Genomic DNA, 23,101 nt, shown 5'->3' on the forward strand with positions numbered 1-23,101 from the left:
CGTGTTTTTAACACAATAATAATGAGATATAACAGACGGTAATGCCAAGGAATGTACAGGGGAAGTTATTAACATTAATGGAATGTAAATAAGAAGAAAGAAAAGTGGATGAAAAAATTACCAACTGTAAGCAGGAATCGAACCTACGACCTTCGAATTACGCGTTCGATGCTCTAACCACTGAGCTATTACAGCGGCACTCCCTCCATCCACTTTTTTGGGTTTATCTGTGAATTTAGAAGTAGGAGCGACAGTCAGCGCCATCTATAAGCCAAACAACGAGTGTGAAAACACTCTTATGCGCATGTTTGGCGTCACGTAGCACGTGAACTTATTATGAGCGGGCAGCTGATTAATTGTCCTTCTTATACAACCTAAACACACCAAGTCTGCAAGTACGAGACCCTCGTTCAATGAAATAAGGGAAAGAAGTGTATACCTAAGGGCTCGTTTTTCCGTGTTTTTAACACAATAATAATGAGATATAACCGACAGTAATGCCAAGGAATGTACAGGGGAAGTTATTAACATTAATAGAATGTAAATAAGAAGAAAGAAAAGTGGATGAAAAAATTACCAACTATAAGCAGGAATCGAACCTACGACCTTCGAATTACGCGTTCGATGCTCTAACCACTGAGCTATTACAGCGGCACTCCCTCCATCCACTTTTTTGGGTTTATCTGTGAATTTAGAAGTAGGAGCGACAGTCAGCGCCATCTATAAGCCAGACAACGAGTGCGAAAACACTCTTATGCGCATGTTTGGCGTCACGTAGCACGTGAACTTATTATGAGCGGGCAGCTGATTAATTGTCCCTCTTATACAACCTAAACACACCAAGTCTGCCAGTACGAGACCCTCGTTCAATGAAATAAGGGAAAGAAGTGTATACCTAAGGGCTCGTTTTTCCGTGTTTTTAACACAATAATAATGAGATATAACAGACGGTAATGCCAAGGAATGTACAGGGGAAGTTATTAACATTAATGGAATGTAAATAAGAAGAAAGAAAAGTTGATGAAAAATTACCAACTGTAAGGAGGAATCGAACCTACGACCTTCGAATTACGCGTTCGATGCTCTAACCACTGAGCTATTACAGCGGCACTCCCTCCATCCACTTTTTTGGGTTTATCTGTGAATTTAGAAGTAGGAGCGACAGTCAGCGCCATCTATAAGCCAAACAAGGAGTGTGAAAACACTCTTATGCACATGTTTGGCGTCACGTAGCACGTGAACTTATTATGAGCGGGCAGCTGATTAATTGTCCCTCTTATACAACCTAAACACACCAAGTCTGCCAGTACGAGACCCTCGTTCAATGAAATAAGGGAAAGAAGTGTATACCTAAGGGCTCGTTTTTCCGTGTTTTTAACACAATAATAATGAGATATAACAGACAGTAATGCCAAGGAATGTACAGGGGAAGTTATTAACATTAATGGAATGTAAATAAGAAGAAAGAAAAGTGGATGAAAAAATTACCAACTGTAAGCAGGAATCGAACCTACGACCTTCGAATTACGCGTTCGATGCTCTAACCACTGAGCTATTACAGCGGCACTCCCTCCATCCACTTTTTTGGGTTTATCTGTGAATTTAGAAGTAGGAGCGACAGTCAGCGCCATCTATAAGCCAAACAACGAGTGTGAAAACACTCTTATGCGCATGTTAGGCGTCACGTAGCACGTGAACTCATTATGAGCGGGCAGCTGATTAATTGTCCCTCTTATACAACCTAAACACACCAAGTCTGCCAGTACGAGACCCTCGTTCAATGAAATAAGGGAAAGAAGTGTATACCTAAGGGCTCGTTTTTCCGTGTTTTTAACACAATAATAATGATATATAACAGACAGTAATGCCAAGGAATGTACAGGGGAAGTTATTAACATTAATGGAATGTAAATAAGAAGAAAGAAAAGTGGATGAAAAAATTACCAACTGTAAGCAGGAATGGAACCTACGACCTTCGAATTACGCGTTCGATGCTCTAACCACTGAGCTATTACAGCGGCACTCCCTCCATCCACTTTTTTGGGTTTATCTGTGAATTTAGAAGTAGGAGCGACAGTCAGCGCCATCTATAAGCCAAACAACGAGTGCGAAAACACTCTTATGCGCATGTTTGGCGTCACGTAGCACGTGAACTTATTATGAGCGGGCAGCTGATTAATTGTCCCTCTTATACAACCTAAACACACCAAGTCTGCCAGTACGAGACCCTCGTTCAATGAAATAAGGGAAAGAAGTGTATACCTAAGGGCTCGTTTTTCCGTGTTTTTAACACAATAATAATGAGATATAACACGCAGTAATGCCAAGGAATGTACAGGGGAAGTTATTAACATTAATGGAATGTAAATAAGAAGAAAGAAAAGTGGATGAAAAAATTACCAACTGTAAGCAGGAATCGAACCTACGACCTTCGAATTACGCGTTCGATGCTCTAACCACTGAGCTATTACAGCGGCACTCCCTCCATCCACTTTTTTGGGTTTATCTGTGAATTTAGAAGTAGGAGCGACAGTCAGCGCCATCTATAAGCCAAACAACGAGTGTGAAACACTCTTATGCGCATGTTTGGCGTCACGTAGCACGTGAACTTATTATGAGCGGGCAGCTGAATAATTGTCCCTCTTATACAACCTAAACACACCAAGTCTGCCAGTACGAGACCCTCGTTCAATGAAATAAGGGAAAGAAGTGTATACCTAAGGGCTCGTTTTCCGTGTTTTTAACACAATAATAATGAGATATAACAGACAGTAATGCCAAGGAATGTACAGGGGAAGTTATTAACATTAATGGAATGTAAATAAGAAGAAAGAAAAGTGGATGAAAAAATTACCAACTGTAAGCAGGAATCGAACCTACGACCTTCGAATTACGCGTTCGATGCTCTAACCACTGAGCTATTACAGCGGCACTCCCTCCATCCACTTTTTTGGGTTTATCTGTGAATTTAGAAGCAGGAGCGACAGTCAGCGCCATCTAGAAGCCAGAAAACGAGTGTGAAAACACTCTTATGCGCATGTTTGGCGTCACGTAGCACGTGAACTTATTATGAGCGGGCAGCTGATTAATTGTTCCTCTTATACAACCTAAACCCACCAAGTCTGCCAGTACAAGACCCTCGTTCAATGAAATAAGGGAAAGAAGTGTATACCTAAGGGCTCGTTTTTCCGTGTTTTTAACACAATAATAATGAGATATAACAGACAGTAATGCCAAGGAATGTACAGGGGAAGTTGTTAACATTAATGGAATGTAAATAAGAAGAAAGAAAAGTGGATGAAAAAATTACCAACTGTAAGCAGGAATCGAACCTACGACCTTCGAATTAAGCGTTCGATGATCTAACCACTGAGCTATTACAGCGGCACTCCCTCCATCCACTTTTTTGGGTTTATCTGTGAATTTAGAAGTAGGAGCGACAGTCAGCGCCATCTATAAGCCAAACAACGAGTGAGAAAACACTCTTATGCGCATGTTTGGCGTCACGTAGCACGTGAACTTATTATGAGCGGGCAGCTGATTAATTGTCCCTCTTATACAACCTAAACACACCAAGTCTGCCAGTACGAGACCCTCGTTCAATGAAATAAGGGAAAGAAGTGTATACCTAAGGGCTCGTTTTTCCGTGTTTTTAACACAATAATAATGAGATATAACACGCAGTAATGCCAAGGAATGTACAGGGGAAGTTATTAACATTAATGGAATGTAAATAAGAAGAAAGAAAAGTGGATGAAAAAATTACCAACTGTAAGCAGGAATCGAACCTACGACCTTCGAATTACGCGTTCGATGCTCTAACCACTGAGCTATTACAGCGGCACTCCCTCCATCCACTTTTTTGGGTTTATCTGTGAATTTAGAAGTAGGAGCGACAGTCAGCGCCATCTCTAAGCCAAACAACGAGTGTGAAAACACTCTTATGCGCATGTTTGGCGTCACGTAGCACGTGAACTTATTATGAGCGGGCAGCTGATTAATTGTCCCTCTTATACAACCTAAACACACCAAGTCTGCCAGTACGAGACCCTCGTTCAATGAAATAAGGGAAAGAAGTGTATACCTAAGGGCTCGTTTTTCCGTGTTTTTAACACAATAATAATGAGATATAACACGCAGTAATGCCAAGGAATGTACAGGGGAAGTTATTAACATTAATGGAATGTAAATAAGAAGAAAGAAAAGTGGATGAAAAAATTACCAACTGTAAGCAGGAATCTAACCTACGACCTACGAATTAATCTTTCGATGCTCTAACCACTGAGCTATTACAGCGGCACTCCCTCCATCCACTTTTTTGGGTTTATCTGTGAATTTAGAAGTAGGAGCGACAGTCAGCGCCATCTATAAGCCAAACAACGAGTGTGAAAACACTCTTATGCGCATGTTTGGCGTCACGTAGCACGTGAACTTATTATGAGCGGGCAGCTGATTAATTGTCGCTCTTATACAACCTAAACACACCAAGTCTGCCAGTACGAGACCCTTGTTCAATGAAATAAGGGAAGAAGAAGTATATATATATATATATATATATATATATATATATATATATATATTATTGCTTTATTTCTTTTTTGCAGAACTCTTCGGGAGGGTCAGGAAGTTGAGTAAGATGATTTTTATTTCATTATTCCTAGAAAAGAAAGAGGGGAGTGAACGTAGGCTATTAGACGCTGCCTAAGTCAGCGTCGCGAGGTAGGAGAGAGTACAAGCGTAGGGGAGGACAAAGAGGGCGAAGGGACCTGCATGCGCAGTGGGGGGTTGCACGCCGAAGTAGTTAGGGAGAGAGGGCCACAGCTCCGAGCATAAAATGTTTCGCAAGTAAAGGGCAGTATAAACAAAAATGAACCGAATCCTGCAGTTTTTTTTTTCAATCAAACCGAGCCACTTTTACTAGCCCTGAATCAGCAATTGTGAAAAATACAGCCAACATAGTCGCATCCGATTTGTTTTTTTTTTTGCATTCTAGTTGCTTTGAAGTAATGTTTACAATTTACATTTAGTTTTTAGGCAGTGTGCACTCTTACTGAAGGATAAGTTGTTTTATAGCAAAAGACGACTATACAGAGAATGTGACCAACTTTCTTAATTTTGTTTGCCTCTAACGCTGCTTTTCCGAGTTTGGGCTCAAAAGTCGTGTCTTTTGTTCGCTCAGAGGTGATATATTCAAAATAAAAGATTTTTTATACGAAGATAATTGGCACCGATCTATTCTTTGATGAAGAAATAATTTAAACGGCATGGCATAAAACGGGCACTGAAGAAGAAGACGGTGATAACACGCCCTCATGCAGCGTTGGTCACGTCTACGTAGTTAGAGGTTCTCGTGTGACAGAAGGAAGTGGCTGCTATATCTGCACGGTCAGCGCATGTGGTTTTATGTCGCCAGAATTGGAACTACCTGATGCTCACTAGTTTAAACGATACACCATTCTTGGAATAAGAAAAAAATTAATAAGTACACTCCGTAGAACTTCAAACTTTCATTATTTTGAATAAACAATGGCCCTCAAGTTAGCGTTGAAAGATAATTTCTTTGGTGACTTGCTATTTTATACCAACTTTGTGCGCCAAAATATTTTGCCCCAATGTATAAGTTATTGGTAGAGACATAGGGTGCTTAACAGTCACGAAGCACTTATCAAATAAACCCATATTGTTTAAACCTAGGCTTTTATGGAAGCGTGTATGGTTAGGCGCGCAGGCATTAAATCAGGACGAAACGCCGACCACAAAATAGCATTTTGAAATAAACAAGGGGTTCCGGCTTCGTCTCGCAAGCCTTCACAATCAAGTAAAAAAGTTAACTCAAGCTAGGTGGGTTGCAAATTGACAGTTCGTAGGTCTCTTGGATAAGACAATTGCAACGTGCCTTGCCTGTCTTAACTTCCCGACTTCATTGCGTAAAATGCTTCAATGCGGTAGACGAAACGTCTCACTCGTTTTTATGTGTTTTCATTTTGTTCGGAATTCCTTATGTAGACCTGTTTCCTCTGAAAACTTAGGTACAATTCATGAGTGCAATATAATTATAATGGTATTTGTCGTGCTTGCAGATCTCCGAAATGGATAGCACTGAAGAGTTTCGTAAGTAGTTTTTAGCTTGTTTTCTCTTCTCAGCATATTTTATTGAGAAGTTTGGAGCAATGTGTTTATGATCGGCCAACATTCTCTATTCAACAATAATTACGCCTGCCTTTTTTGGAACGAAATATGTTTAGAAAAGATAATGCCTTCTGTCTTTGTGAAAAAAATTGCATAATATACGAGAATGGGTCGCTGGGATAGTTCGTAATGCATCATGAAAGCCTACACAGCACATATAAACTGCACCGAAGGAGGCTTTGTTTCATGTGCGTTCTTCTCTCATCCCCTTATATGTGTGTGATGTAACCTTTCCTGCATTTTATCACGTGGTTGTGACGTGGACGAAGACAGTAGGCGACGTGTCCAATACGAAATACTTGATGTGCCCAAACTTGTGGCCGCGAAATGGAAAGACAGCAAACAGCGCACGCTGTACAATAGCGGCTAACAGAATGTCGGCGGTCGAAAAACTGACAAGCGGCGAGGCACGTCAGCATTTATACAACTTATGTGATGTCAAATAATCCAGCGTTATCGCTAGCAGCCACGTAAGTTCCAGAAGAATCTGTTAAGTTCCCGTCCTTCGCGTAATCTACTATCGGGAAGTTCTACTATCACCTCGATGGTTTTTTAGTCCATCGGCATGGTTGCACAAGCCAGCTCTTACAGTTTAATGGGGCGATAACAAAAGTTCCGAAAAAAGTGTGGAAATATAAAAAAACAAGATATGCCTCTTTTTTTGTTTTCATGCTGCCTGCTATTTCGTTGCCTCTCATGTAGTCTAACAGAAGGGACCAACTGTTCGTTGACCGTAGCCTCCTTTAGAATAGCCGCTCCTTGTAAAGCAAGGGACTTGAATAAACTGTCTCATAAATGCGGCGTGCAAGCAATTCATCATAGAGCCGTGATGAGCCGTGATCCGGCCGTACGCGTCCCACATAATTCATGTGTTTTCGCAGACATCAAGCAGTTCTGTATTATGCAGAGTATGCAGTGTACGAGAAGAAACAGCTCGCACTTTTGCAAACGTTGTTTCGGCAAGAACGCGAACAGAACCGACACGAGCGAACGCACCGGCCGCGGCAATAGGCGATTCTCCCGGTTGTGCAAAGGAGAAACACGTTGACAATTGGCGACACGCTGCAGCTGCACGTAGTCGCACCATATACTTTCAGTGTTCTAGGTGATCGTTATCCAAAGCAGACTTTCGATGTACTCGTCCCCATGAAAGCCGTGAAGCTTCGTTCTGCTGTAAGGGTCGTTTGCCATTGGAGTCGATGCGTTCAACCACCAATGCTTTTGCCGCAATGTTGAATCTGTGGTTGGCTGTTTACATCAAGTAGTATTAGCAAGTGTAGCCCAAGTGGTGAAACGGAAAGTTGATCCGCTTTCCAGTGGCGGAAAATTCAGCCTTAAACCAGTTTTCTTGCGTCGGCCTCGCAGCGCGGTTTTTCAGCCGCTTAGGCGGGGACGCGAGTAAGTTTCCGGTGAGCTTTGCCGCTTTCGTTCCCTTCAAGACCAAGGGTGAACGTGCTTTAGCAGTGCCTTCATAGGAGAAAGAAACCGAGAAAAGTTAAGTGTACCGTTGTTGTGCTACTACCTACTCGGCACAAAGCAGCCCAGTGTAGGGCGTTTCGCATTGTTGTTTAAGCACTTCACCATTTCGCAAACTAGCAAAAGTAGGAAAAAGCGATTCTGCAGATAAATTAGCTCTTATATTCAGTGCATGTAGAATGGGGACGTAGCAGCAAGTTGCGTGCCAACGACAAGTAACGGACACAACAAAATATACTGGGAACATATAGTCCTCCGAAACTTTGTCTTCTCAAGCAGTGGTGAAAGTTGAGGCAAAATCAGCTTTATACATATGAATGTAAGTTGTCGAATGTAATTGTTCATTCTGCTCAATGTATAGACGTTTTCAGCTTCTTTTAAATACAAAGCTCCTTCTAATAAACTGTAGTGCAATTAAAATATATCTGATTTATTATAACAGGCTAAACACATGACAGCGCAGTTTGAAGTGGAACGAAATCCATGGGTGGTTATTACTGTGGCCTCTACAGGAGATGGTAAGACTTTGTTTTTCACAGAAAGAGTGCCTTAAAATGTCATGCGCAGAGAGCAAAATGAAAATATAGCAAGGAGAAGCTGTTTTATGGCACGATAAACTATGACTTGACTGACGCATTTCTGCCAAAAAATATGACGTTAGCAAAAGGCACACTAAGAAATCAGCAATTACAAAAAACCCCGGCGAAAAGCTCCGTCATTGTTAATGGCACTAACGACATAGAGTAACATATAAAGTTGAAAGAGGACACTCCCATAGCGCCCTCCATCTTTTAGAGTTCGCAGCACTCCAAATGGTCGTTGGGAACTTTAGCAGCCTCAAAAATCAAAGACCACAAAAAATGATCTCTCCAACGCCGCTTTGTACTAAATAGGAATATTATACGGCATTATAGACCACTTATACATGCGTTCTTGTCTCTGAGGCCATACATTATTTTTTAACGTGCCGTTTGCATTAATCGGTGACCTTTTTACAAGCTTCACCACTAGAGCAGCAAGCACAGAATGCCAATGTGTGTCTATGCACGAATTTTATTAAGACATGAAAATTATTGGAGGAGCTAGAACTTTCATTCTGAAATGACATTCCTCGTGAGCACATGCCCACTTTCTTAATGTTCGATAACCGCAGGCACAAAGCGAGGTTGATTGCACTGTGAGACGCGAAAATACATCTGTCGCATTAGGATTTTAAATTAAACAATAAAGAAACATATAGACAAAAAACTAAGAAGCCTTGCACGAGAATGAAACTGCAGTAACGCACACAACTACACATGCAGTGCAGAACGCGACATGGCAGTAGTTGCCTCAGCACTTGGCCCCGGCATGAGCCGGAAAAAGAAACGAAAATTGTTGGCTTTGTTTTCTTTCCCACCTTCGCACTAGTTTTCCCCTACACACTATACAAACTTTACACCGCTCTTTCGCGAAAAACAGTCGCAAGCACTTGCCGCAGCAAAAAACACAACAATTTCTGTTGTCATGCAGGCCGCTAACTAGGTAGCAGTGTTTACTCAAAGACTATGTCCTAGCTTTAGCTAACAAACATTTCTCTAGATTCACCACTTCTCTGTCATAGGGCTCATTAGGGCTTCAAGCAATTTGCGAACACATAAATAACGATACTAAGCATAGCTGCACTTTCCACAAAACCTCACTAATCCGGTGAGTTCGAATACATGTGGCGGCAAAAAGAAAACCTTACCACAAGATGGGTGACTCAGTATTTTGAAGAAAAAACAATTTTCTCGCAAACGTGCTGCGAAGCATTCCAAGCAGTTTTCTGTCCTGTAAAGCAATCCAGGAAAACAGCACGTGAAGTGAAGAGCCCCAAAAATATGTCTACGCCGAACAGCACAATGCCAAACATGTTAGGTTAAGGCTTCAACGACAAATGCCATACACATTTAAAGTATTGATTGCGTTCGTTCTTAGCAGCAGCCAGGTTGAGAGGAAGGGGAAACAAGCGAAGACAGTGACGCGTGCCGGGCGCGTTGTCGCGTATCTTTTGTGGCACCTCCCTGCTGCTGCCCGTACTTTTTTAATTGCCCTAAATGCTCGTGAACACGGGGTGTGACAACTTTGGCATTGCGTTTACACCATGTGCGCTTCTCTCGCATTCGATTCCATCTATCTATCTATCTATCTATCTATCTATCTATCTATCTATCTATCTATCTATCTATCTATCTATCTATCTATCTATCTATCTATCTATCTATCTATCTATCTATCTTTCTATCTATCTATCTATCTATCTATCTATCTATCTATCTATCTATCTATCTATCTACAACCCCGCTTTGCCCAGAGGCGTTAACGCAGGGCGGGTACAAACCTGAGAAGCTACATACTCTGTGTGACTGCACACTTGAACAAACAACAAAGTATTTCATTTTATAAAATTGTTCCCACAAAACGAATTCATGTACAGGTTCATCCTGGCCTGGCATGGCCTTATTTTCTGTACGTCATCTGTACGTTAAGGTATGTAACATGGCTGTTTCAAGTTAACGCCTGTTTTAATTCTTATGCTATTGTGAAATAATATTGTAACAACTTCAAACGAAATATATACGTCGTGATGAAAGTTACTACAGCTTAATTCCCTATTCAATTTTTTACAACTGTGATTTTTTCCATACCGATTCAAAAGAAACCTGGCATAGGTTTTTTTTTATTAAACAAGCCTGCTTGTGACGGGTCCCGAAGAGTACAAGCATATAAACTTTGTTCAATGCAAGTGAGGCAAGTAGTTCTCCTAGGCTGAAAATCAGCATATCTCATTTTTTTAATATATTTCATTGCCACCGCAGCTGTAGCAACCACATATTCCACACGCGCATTGGAAAAAACACTCGTGCGGTAATAATACACCTAATATTTTACCTATATTTTCTACCTATATGTTTCTCGTAAAGAATAGTTTGCATTAAAATTTTTGTTCTGCTTTGTAAAACTCACAAGGACGTATTTGTTAGTGTTTAAATTATTCGCCACTTAGGACACCGTCGATGAATATCTTCAAGGTCAGCTTGTAATTCAGTGAGATCAAGTTCATTTTGAATTCTCCTGTAAATGAAGCGATCATCAGTAAATAGCCGAATATTCGAGCGTGTGCCTGCAATAATGTCAATAATGTAATTACTGAATAACAGAGGCTCCACAACTTACCCTTCGGGCACGCCCAATGTGTTATCATCAAAATCTGGTTTGTTATCATTCGAAACATCACATTGGTGGCATTGAAACAAGTATTTTGATTTAATTACGAAATTTTCGTTTGTAATCAGTACTCATAATTTTCAAAAAAGCCGACGAGGAGATACAATGTCGAAGTTTTTGTTGCAATAGAAAGAGAGATCATCCGTATGCCCGTCTAAATCTATTGCTAATTCTAGGTCTTTAAATACTCAGGAAGCTGGGTAGCATATGAAAAGTTTTTACAAAATCAATGTTGTTTCTTTGTTAATAAATCATAATTTACAATAGTTTCAATATAGCCTTGTGTTTTATGTGTTCAATAGTGTTACACAACAATGATGTAAGTGAAACAGGTCTATAACTCAGCCTATAACGTCTATACGCTTCACAGTACGTAATCATTACCGCCAGAAGTGCTCCACAGACACTGTTGTGGTTATTGACTCCTCATGAATAAAAAAGCGTGCTATAAAGCGCTATGATTCATATGGGATTTCTTGTAAAATAAAGATACTTTCTGCACATTTGAAGAAAAAACAGTAAACTTGGCAGTCATTTTGGAAACTGCCACGTGCACTTTCATCACGACTCCATCTCCAATGATGCTTCTATCATGTAACCATCATCCACTTTTTTCATCAAGCAATCAAGGAAAGCGTTTTACGTCACCACCATTAGCCGGAACTTTGCACTACTGCTATCATGGGCTCACTATCACAATCACCACCACCAAAAGGGTTTAGCCACCACAACAGTGTGTCGCTATTATCTTTCATTCGTTTCATCTTCAGCCACTATGACCACCACAGCTTCCAATGGTTCCACAGCAGTTTTCACCATATGCACCGACAAAGGGAACAATAACCAATGCAGAATTTTCAATATGGCAATAGCTTTAAATTGTGATTTCGTAAAAATATCCAGAAATACTTAACAGTACATTCACACAATAAATACCTCCTTAAGGGTAACCAGTGTTCCTATCGCAAGAAAGTTGTAACTTGTCTCAGATTTCAGTGATATCACAAGTACAGCTCTTTATATGGAAAGTATCTTAACAGAATTGTGGATCTAGAGGTCCTTAGCATAGAGTAACAAACAAATCGCAGCAGGTCCACGGAGTGAATGATGATTGGTGGGGCGAAGCGTTCGTCATTCCACCCATGCCCTGTCCATTCGTTCTTGCTTCCGTCCGTCTATAAATCAATTCGTGCGTCCATCCAACTTTGTGATCGTCGTTCCGTCCGTGCATCCGTTCATGCACCCGTCCGTCCGTTCTTTTGTCTGTCGGTCTGTCTGTCCGTCCGTGTGTCTATCCGTGCGGCCATTCGTCTGTCTGTCCATCCGTTCATTTGTCCCTGCGTCCACCCCTCTGTCAGTCTGTCCGTTTGCGCGTCCGTCAGTCAACCCATTCGTCTGTATGTCCATCTGTCCGTCTGTCCGTATATCTAGTGAACGCTCTAAGTAGTGCCATATCACATCTTTTCATTGTGTATTCATCATATACAAAAACTGCCTTCCAGCGGACATTCAAAGTACTCCACTCTCGGGTATGTGCCACAGGTTGTTACAAACGATAACAGGACGAACGGGTGACGCCACAAGGAGCTTCTCCCCTAAAAGTACAAGAGTGCGCACTCGGACCGAAAGGGGTGAAGCTACGCAGCTTCACGCCAGCCGTAAGACGGCAATACATCACTCACTTCTTCAAGGAAACACGCGTACTAGCTATTTACTGAAGTGCCTTTTCTAGTGCATCATACATCTACGTGTTTCTGAGACTAAATGCGTTTTTGTCGCCTGCCAGTGTACGTAGCGATATCGTCGGGTTCATATCAGACATGAATCGATGATAGGCGCCCGGCACAATAGTGCCAAACAGCGAGACGCGAATGCACGATGCCACACAAGTACCGCTTGTATCTCTTGCATATTCTCACCCACCCAGTGCTCTCAAATAGTGTACGGCTAGACCGGGCAACGTGGGGCCACTATCTGTTGGTGGTGAAGTGCCGGGTCAGCATCAAGTGCAGACAAAAATGATTTGGTGACCACACAGCTACAGCGCCTGCGTCAGTGATGCGAAGCTACCCGCGAATTCCCTATTGATAGCTTCCATAGTTCTCTAAAAGTGTCAATCGTGCAATAACTAATAAAGCTCCTGTCGATAAGCTATTAGTTAAATTAACGAGACCTAAATTGACAGGCGTGGCACTTGTTAATGGCGCATCAAGCTTGTAGGCTTTCACTTGTTCTGCGGTACCTGCTGTTCTTCAACGCGATCTGAAGATTGCCAATTTCGACAAAGTCACAGCTCTATCACCACTTTGAGCGATGAGGAGCAATCTCAAGCAAGCGATCCCCAGTGAAGCAGTTCTGAATAACAAGTCTTAAGAATGATCGACGAATCGCTGCCCTAAAAAAATACCACGCTCTTAGACCAGTCCTTCTAAATTGTCTTTCAGTGATTCATTTCCTACAAAATGACGCAGAGACTTTACTACCGGGTTCTTATAGCCTTTACAGAATTGACACTAGACTTTGACAGAAAGGACTATGAGAGCTTAAAAGGTGACTTACATGCCACGTGATTATGTTGTCTAAGAGTCATCTAGTCCTTGGGCAGCATATTACATTTTAGTAACGAAGAAGGATAGATCATGGTGGCTTTCTGTTGACTACAGAAAACTAAGCACGGTAACCAAAAAGGATGTGTATCCGCTTCCTAAAATTGACGACGTCATTACCTTCCTGCATTCTATTGCCAACTTTTTGTCATTAAGTTTGAAGCCAGGGTGTTGGGAGATATCCATGCACCAAACGACAAAGAGAAAACAGCTTTCATGACAACTCACAGCCTTCGTGAATTTAATGTTATGCTGTTTGTTTTTTTTATTACGCCATCAACGTTCATACGAATAATCGAAACAATACGAAGATCTAAATTGGAAATTGGTTTGTGCTACCAAGATGATGAGATTTTCGGCAGCACATTGAGCGAGCCCAACAAATGCCTCAGTATAGTTTTGGATTGCGCAGGAGAGAATGGCTTGACCTTAAACTTTATATACTGTCATTTCGGTGAAACGTGCACGTTGGTACTTAAGAATCTCGTTGACAAAAACAGCGTGAGGTCAGACCCACAAAAAATCGAGGCTATCAGCACTTTAGAAACACCAAAATTGGTGCGAGAATCAAGAATATTCTAAGGCTCATTCTAATATTTCTGTCGTTTCGATCCGAGGTTTGCTGATGTGGTGCTTACCCTAACACGTCTACTCCAAAAGAAAGTTCTTTTTAGCTGGGCTTTAGCTTCGGACGTTGTGTTCCGCCAGGTCAAGGTTGTACTAACGTCGGGGCATTTACGGCGTCACTTCGATCGATCTTTGACGATGTTATTAGCATCGGCATTAGTACTGTACTAGTGCAGCCTCATCAAAGAGCTGCGCATGTAGTGGCTTATGTCAGTCGGTATTTGAAAAGATTCAGTGCATGTACACCGTGGCGGAACAAGAATGGTTGGCAGCTGTTTCTGTGGTACATAAATTTTGACCATACACTCTTCGAAGAAAGGTAGTTGTACTTGCTAATTTAGGGGTAGTAATGGTTTGCCACTGATGTTACAACCCTGGTAGTAAGCACATTTAGTAATGGTGAGGGAGTTAACAGTTCCTACCTTTGCTGTTACAACCAGATTTTAGTAACTGTGTAGTAACTGGGTAGTAACTTTTGAAGATTTCAAGAAAAATAGTAACCAATACTACCCTGTTCATTCATTTTGGAATATTATTTTTCCATTGCTAATGTACGGTCTAGTTTATCTGACAATCACACATAACACGTACTTCATGTGGGTTAAAGCATCAAACAAAGTAACCACATCTTCAACGCAGTCGGTAGTCTTATACACATCTGGCACTTTGACAGCAGTTTCTACGAAACACTCATGAACAGATAAAACTCTTACATCACAGTGTCTGTACGTTAACTCACTACGTCAAACCTACTGAAGAACGAGCAAGAAAATAACGTTCAAATGTGTCACAGCATTTTCACAAGGCAAAAAAAACTTATTAATTGTGGATTAAGAGGTAAGTCTTTTTTAATAGTCCTCTGTAATGTGTCCAAAAAATGGCATTCTTACAATCAATAAGTACATGTTCAATGGTTTCACGTTTGCTACACAGGAGAGAGCTGCTTCGCCATAGTACATACATCCCTCTCTCCTCAAGCCACGCCTTCACTGGCAAGGTTCCTATATAAATCTTGAAAAAAAAAATTGGCCGGCATTCACATGTTTTTCACTTGCTTTAGTACGTCTCGCTCATGTGATTTTTGATACATTGACCGGTAAATGGGCACAGGAAAACATTCTGTATTAGGTCTTTCATAAGGTGCTTTCTTGTCACTTTAGTTAGCTAATCTATCGGAAACCTTGCCCTTAAAAACGATAAGTGAACACAACTTCACGCAAGAATGGTGACAATGTGTCGTCCTCCCCTAACTGAAGATACAAAGAAGTCAAGCATGTGGTGTAATAGGGTTGTTTGCAATAAAGAACATGAAAAGGCGTCCCTGCGGTCTCTTATTAGCATGGAACGTGAGATTACTTGGTTAAGAAAAAGATGGCGCAAAGACAGCTCTCCTTGCTTAACACACCGAAACAAGTTTGTTAAGATGTTCGCTCCCATGTAGAGCTCCAGATGAACGTGGTGAATGTCCTGTAGATTTTAAGAATGCTTTTACGCGTACAACTAAGTACTCGTAAAAGGTACATAATTTTCGCAGCCAGAAACACGTTACATACAGCTTACCAAGAGGAAATGGATAAGTCATGACCACCCAATCTTTTGGCTTGCGCGTGCAGTTTCTCAGCCTTTTCAAGCCAAAACGCTTTACTGTGTTGATACCTGTCCAATGGTACCCCTGGGTAACAACTAGATGTCGTGAGCCACTGAATATTTACAGAGGAACTGGGCGTGAGGTTGCAATTACCATGCCATAAACCAATGCGTTTCCTTCGTTCATCAAGCTTTCACTCGTGCCACAAAACCTTCAGTGATTTCTAATAACGAAGTGACACTCTATCAATAGCAAGAAAGACAATGTCGTCGGCGTATGCCAAAACACGCGCTTCATATCCTTGCAACCTGAAACCATTAATCCCTGCGTGATGAATCACTTTCTGACACAGTAGTTCTAAAAATTGAGCAAAAAGCAAAGGACTTAAAGGACACCCCTCGCACATGAAGGAAAGTGCTTGTATGCGATGTGAGTTCTCCATTTACAAAGAAATTCGTGGTTGAACTTTTGTATGCCAATCTAATACCTTTACATATCATCGTACCAATACCCACATACTCAGCTAGCGCGAAGAGTACGTTGTGTAGAATCACGCCGAAAGCCTTGGCTAGATCGATTTTCAACATGGCTACTTTGAGAAGTGCAGCGTCACAATACTACAAAATGCTCCTGGCGACATGAATATTCGTTAATGTGCTCCTACGCTTGTTGCAGCAAGTCTGATGCAGCGCGACTAACTTGTGTGTAACTCCTTGCTACCTCCTAGCAAGGAGTTACACAGGAGTTACACAAGGAGTTACACTCCTAGCCAGATCTTTCATGAACACCTTAAGGTTAAGGTTAAGGATGTTGTAGGTAGCCGGCGGATCTAGCCTTGCATACTTCGCAGGAAATCACCCCGCCCAGTTTCCTTTTAATAATTGTAGTTAATGTTCTTTTTTTAACTAAGCACGAGCAGGCTTTTAAAATAAAAATTGTGCATAGTGCGACGTTAGCCTGCATAGGACGACGGCCTTTGTGCTATTCCACGTGCAGCATTGTGCCGGTACTCTGTCGCGCTGCACTATACCCTAAACATAATTGTCACTTATCACCAGTCACATGCGAGGTCTGTGGGAATCAAAAATTTTAAGAGAAGTCGCGACACCTGCTTCCTAAAGATCGAGTAACCACGTGGAAACACAATGTCAGTCACGCTGTTACTTGGCGAGCCTAACTGTTGCAGTTCCTCATATAAACCGTGCCGTTCCTTCTTAAGCTCACGACATTTAAGCAAATAGTGTTCTATATCACCATTTTCCTTGCACTTCAGGCACAAGGGCATAGCGGAGGGTCTGATCTTGTGGAGCCATGCTGGTACACGTGCTGATCCAGTTCGAATGTGATGAAGCAAGCAGGCCTCTTTCCTTGATAGCCCTTGTGTCACACTTGACTGGTGAGGCGTCAGCCATAACGAGTAAAATCGCTTATTGACAGCTTCTCGTAAGGTACGCTGATTGTCTTTGGGAGCCATCTTTGTTGGTGTAAGCTCCAGAGCACTCCGGGCAAGTCTGTCAGTGGCCTTATTACCCGCTATACCCATATGTGATGGAATCCATTCAAACTTGATGTTTATACCAATGTTTTGCAGGTCTTTAAGGATTCTCGTGATCTTTGAGTGCATCCATCCAAAAGCAATTCATGTTTTATCCGCCGCAAAGCGGTGCTCCCTACAAAACTTCATAATCCACGTTTGTTAGCGTGATTGGCCTGTATCTTGCCTCTTTGCATAAAACTTGTTACGATTGATTTGTGGGGTTTAACGTCCCAAAGCCACCATATGATTATGAGAGACGCCGTAATGGAGGGCTCCGGAAATTTTGACCACCTGGGGTTCTTTAGCGTGCACCCAAATCTGTGCACACGGGCCTCGACATTTCCGCCTCCATCGGAAATGCCGCCGCCGCAGCCGGGATTTGAACCCGCGACCTGCGGGTCAGCAGCCGAGTACCTTAGCCACTAGACCACCGCGGCGGGGCAACTTGTTACGCATACAGTATGAAGTCAGCATGGGGCATGCACAGCTCCTATTTGGAAGATGCATGTCTAGCACAGGAGAGCACTTGTGTTTCAAGATGAATTATAACAAATGTGAATCTATAGCACTAAAATATACTACCTGGTTACGTGTGTTGGGATGTACCGCAACACATTTGATCAGCCGTACTTTTAAAAATATGTAATGTCTATTGATTATAAAAGGGCCAAAAAAGGTGTCATGTAAAGTGGCCGAAACAAGGTGCTGAGCATATTCTCAATGCAATTCATTGCTTGACACGGCTAGTATAACAGCGGTGAAAAAGTAATAATTGTTTTTGTGGTTAGAGGCGGCAAAATAATGGTTTTATTTTGAGATACGCCGCAGTAGAATAATTGTGACTATCTTCGGAGATAATTGTAAACGTCTGGTTATTTTGATCCACCATCCTTGATAATTTGCCAACTATGTTTTCGCATTTGTCTACTACAACGCATGTAGCACTTGCTTATGGTTCAATAACGAAATGGTGGTTTTGGGACGTTAAACCCCACAAATCAATCAATCAATGGTTCAATAACTTGTGCTTCTCCATTTCTGCAATATCAGAATAAAGTTTACATATCTCGGTTGTGTAATGTAAAACGAAATGTACTTCCTTGATATCTGAATATCTTCTGTGTAAATTTTTGTTTAATCATGATACGTCTAGACGATTCCTCTCACAAATTATCAGAATCAAAACACACTACTTTGGATTACTTGTCCAACAGCCTGGTAGCAAAAGGTAGCAATGGGGCAATAAATGTAATAACGGCTGCAGTTACACATACTAACGTAGATAGCAAACAGGTCGCAAAAAGTTAGTAATAGTTGCAGCTAGTCACTGTTTACTAACATATTTAATAAACAGGTAGCTAACGGGTAGTAACAGTCCAAGAAATGTAGTAACCACTGCAGTTACTTCCTGTTTGCTTGAAGTTGCTACCCTTTTACTAACTTTTTTAGGAGTGCATGAAATATGGGCGCCCGTTCACTATCATTAACGGCCAACGATCATGGTTTATGCCGACCGGTGAATCTCCGTGACCCGACTGGACTACTGGTGCATTGGGCTCTTCGATTTCAGAAGCACGACCTCGTGATTTTGTGTGAGTCTGCATGCCCCGTGCTGAAACCGACTGTATATCTTAACTTCCTACGAAGACTACTGAATATGACGGCAATAGTTCTGGTGACTGTTTTGTCCCTATTTTTATATGCTCCAGACTGAATTGTTTTCAAGAAAAAACGAGAAACTGATAGTATTCTGGAGGCAATATTTGTTGCGGCATCACGTTCTAAAGCCATTAGCTACTTTTGTGCCTGTAATGGCTTTCTATACAAATCCAATTATTCGGCGCCTTTCTGGTCGTACCACAGAGTCTGCAGTTGGACATACTGAAGGTCATGCACAACGATAAATTAGCTGGTCATCTGCGGTTCATAAGAACATTTATTTGAACAATGTACCGCCTTTTTGGCTGAAAGTACGAGACATAGTCAAGCACTAATTCGCAAGTTGCGAACAATGTCAACGCTACAAGCTTCCTTAGGCTTCCCACCAGGTCTTCTCCAACCACTGCCATCACCTCGTCTACCATTTGAACATGTTGGTATCAATTTTCGGGCCCAATTTTACACTAGTCTAAAAACAGTTGAAGGGTGGTAATATGCATCGACCACCTGACTCATCACGCAGAAAGGGTGCCCATACGATCCTCGACAGCTGTGTGCGCAGCCATGTTTTGCTTAAAGTCATCATTCTTCGGCATGATCCTACCTCAGTGATCATTAGTAATCATGGTTGTCAGTTCGTCACGGACACCATCGAAGGACAGGTTGGTCTATTCGAATCGCAGTTCAACCATTCATTGCCTTATCACTGTCAGACAAATGGGCTGGCACAAACAGAACTTTGACCAACTTGTTGACCATATTTGTATCATATGGCCCAAAGGACTGGGATGGCGTTCTCCTCTTGATAACATAAGCGCACAACACTGCGAAACACCACACAACTATATACAGTCCTTTTTACCTCCTTTACGCATGTACATCGGTAGGCAGCATCGACACTACCCTACCACTTGACATCTACGTCGTCTATTCTGCCTACAAGACACTCTGTTTCAGTGAAGAAGCCCTGTTTAAAGTTTGTGTTTATACTGAGACATCGCAACGCCGATCGAAGCTATGAAATGACAGCCGCCATCGGTATGCCGCATACTGCAAAGGAGATTTTGTGTGGTTGTGGACCCGCAAAGTAAACAGAACATATGCTAGAACTTTCTACCCCAAAACACGGTATTATCCATCATTTTTGATCGCTTGAGTGATTCGACATCCGTGGTGGCACGCCTGGCATCAGCTGGCCGGTGGCCAAGAAGGATTCAGCTGGTACATGTAGCTCGTCCTAAGCATTTTTATCCTAACCATTCTGAGTGATTCTCACTTGTCCAGCGGGCTTTGTCTGAGAGCCGGGGATAGCAATGGGTATGATCCGAGGAAAGAGAAGACGAAAAAGACGTGAAGTATATCCGCCAACTGAAGCCACCATTGTTCAATCATGAACCTCATTTCGTTAATAAACATCCTTAGGCTTCCCTCTAACCAGACGCTAATTTTTCGCATTAGTCTGTAGCTAAAACTGCTGTTTAGACGAATTGGTTCATGATTGTTTAGACAGATTTAAAGCGCGAAAAAGACCAAATTTTTAGAGAATAAACACACACACGGCATTGTGTATGGGCACACAGTTCGTAGGGTGAAGTTGTGGCTTGACGGGTCAACTTGGGTTCACTCACGTCAAACGATGCCATATTACCATACAGTTTAGGACCTCGCGCAAGCTTTCACGCATTGATATGCAGTACGGAATACGCTGCATTCCTGTGAAGACATGTTTTACTTTTTTTTGTACTAACTATGCTTCTGTGTAATTCATTCTTCCTTACAAACACACACCCTTGGCACAGTTTGTGCGGACGCTGTATTGGCGTTACGACGTGAAATTCCCCAGTTTCATCATGTGCACTTTGCTGTAATGGTAATCCCCTAGAAAATATTGGTGCGCGTAATCCGAGAAATCCGATCTTAATTTTTATTAACAAACCTATTTAATTGCGCGTTTACTGCGATAGCCACCGCCACAGCGGGGTATAACTGTAGTTGACTTATGGTATATCGCTATTGATACTCAGGAAGTGTATTCAACGACTTCGCAAAAACGTGTCCTCAGCTTGCACGATTCAATACAGAAAAAGCACAAATGAGCTGCGGTCACATTATCACTACCAGTAACGCTTTGTAACATTGAATCTGAAGACGCCACAACCTCTAAACTAGGAAGCCTACCTAAATACAGCCACTGATTTATTGTATATAACAATCTAATCCAATTAATCGATGGCTTATGTGCCAACACTGAAAGGCAATCTCTAGAGTTTAATCGCGCATTTTACGTCATGTGTTTTCTTAGCTACTCCTTGCAGAAGTATAGTGAATTCACGTCAACCAATAATAACAAAGCACCCATTGAGTGGTTATGTAGTCACTACTGCACTACGGAGAATCATTACGCAAAAGTATTTTTGCCGCACTTGCTCACTGCGGTATCAGCTGTGCTGTCTTGCCACTCAAGATACTATGCATGATTGATTGATTTGTGGAGTTTAACGTCTCAAAACCACCATATGATGATGAGAGACGCCGTAGTTGAGGGCTCCGGAAATTTAGACCACCTGGGGTTCTTTAACGTGCAGCCAAATATGTGCACACGGGCCTACAACATTTCCGCCTCCATCGGAAATGCGGCCACCACAGCCGGGATAAGATACTATGCAGAAAAATCGAACATGAAAGTGCGTAATCGTACACTGCACCTGCAAATATTGGCTTAGACAGCGGGTACAGGGTCCCCATATGTCCTTTGTCGACGTATGCGATGCTGCGTTGAATTTACGGGAATACTGATATAGCAAGATTACGGGCAGATGAAAACGGCGCAGATTGTATTTATGACGTGCAGCATAGCTGCAAAGCTGTCAATGAATACACATTTTTCTGTCGCATCATAAGTATTTACTATATTAGGGGGATCAACGATCACCTTTCAAAAAATGATGGTTTATGAGTCATCGTTCATTCCTGTCTCACTGCCCCGGGATGTCAAATATGTTGTCGGTGATAGAATGTTTCAGTGGACTAGGTAGGTTTTGAAGTCTGCTGATCACTCTATGAAGCTCTTGAATGAACATACCCACTGACTTGAACGAATGCCCGAATCGTATCGATAAAAAACGTTTTGTGTTTATGAACATAAAACACTGTTATTTTCAGCGTAAATTATTCTTTACAGAATGTTGGCAGTGCTGCATTTGCAAGCAGTACCTCTGATTGCCACTCTTACGAGCATGTAGTACTTTCAAGTTGCTTCACCAAGCTCATCAGCGCTTCCCTGCACTTTTCACACATCTGGTTTCCGCATTAGTGAAAGCTGTGGTTGCACATTGCAAAATTACTCTCGAGTAGCACAATATACTGCACCAGAATGAACAGACAAAGACGTTGCTCTAGCTGATATGCTCGCACCCTGTGTCTACTTTAATTGACACAGTGCATGTATGAAATAATTGTGGTATCATTTATGCATATTTAACATCAGATGAAAATTAAGTTAGTATAAATTAAGTGACAGTACTCATAGTTAATAAGTAATCATGAGAAGATAGGGCTGGTGTGCAAACACGCAGACCTAGATTCATAAGGTCCAAAAACACAATTGCTACTATTGACTAAAGCTGGCAAAACATCCTTCTAAGCCATTTGAAAATGTCCACGCTAAATGTTGTGGATTACACATACGCACAATTATTATATAATCACATATCATTACAATTACAGACGCTAACTATAACTTTTCTAGATATACCAGAGCGCACCTCAGTTGAAATACATGAGCGGTTACAAGGAAGATATGACGTTGTTGCCTACGATAATGACTGTGTACTCCTAGGATTCGGCTCTTTCCGTGACGGTGAGTACATCTGCACAAAAAATACTACGAAACTGGTGCTTTCATGTGCGTTGTAACATACACTGTAAATCAATGAGTGGTGCAACCAAACTTGCTGTCGTAGACACAGGGTGTCAAGTTGAACAAATCAAACATTGTAGCTAGTCATACTACATAGTCTGAATGTAACTTTTTTTGCTCAGTTCCTGAAGAAACATAACACCTTCAATCAACATTGGCACCCCTCTAGCTGTTCATGAAAAAATTCTTTGCACTCCTCAACAAACTAGTTTCCTTAGCCTGGAACTTGATAAATAGACAAAGATGCCAAC

At 41.7% G+C, this 23,101-nt stretch overlaps 1 protein-coding gene, 1 long non-coding RNA gene and 1 other non-coding gene across 3 annotated transcripts in view; 2 read left to right on the forward strand and 1 right to left on the reverse strand.

Annotated features, from left to right (window-relative positions):
- LOC142766949 (uncharacterized) overlaps window positions 1-4,665 on the forward strand; it is a 37,402-nt gene extending 32,737 nt beyond the window's left edge. The window contains exon 5 of the mRNA XM_075868148.1: window positions 4,605-4,665. Coding sequence (XP_075724263.1) covers window positions 4,605-4,635 — 31 coding nt within the window. The 3' untranslated portion in view covers window positions 4,636-4,665. The remainder of the gene's footprint in view (window positions 1-4,604) is intronic.
- On the reverse strand, window positions 3,312-3,384 carry TRNAK-CUU (transfer RNA lysine (anticodon CUU)). The gene has a single exon. It is a non-coding gene; the product is annotated as a tRNA-Lys (tRNA).
- Window positions 4,666-6,082: 1,417 nt separating the features above from the next.
- On the forward strand, window positions 6,083-22,788 carry LOC142766950 (uncharacterized). Its single transcript, XR_012884678.1, has 3 exons — window positions 6,083-6,111; window positions 8,108-8,183; window positions 22,680-22,788. It is a non-coding gene; the product is annotated as an uncharacterized LOC142766950 (long non-coding RNA).
- Window positions 22,789-23,101: the final 313 nt, after the last annotated feature.

This window comes from Rhipicephalus microplus, chromosome 7 (assembly GCF_043290135.1).
Source record: "Rhipicephalus microplus isolate Deutch F79 chromosome 7, USDA_Rmic, whole genome shotgun sequence".
Lineage (NCBI taxonomy): Eukaryota > Metazoa > Arthropoda > Arachnida > Ixodida > Ixodidae > Rhipicephalus > Rhipicephalus microplus.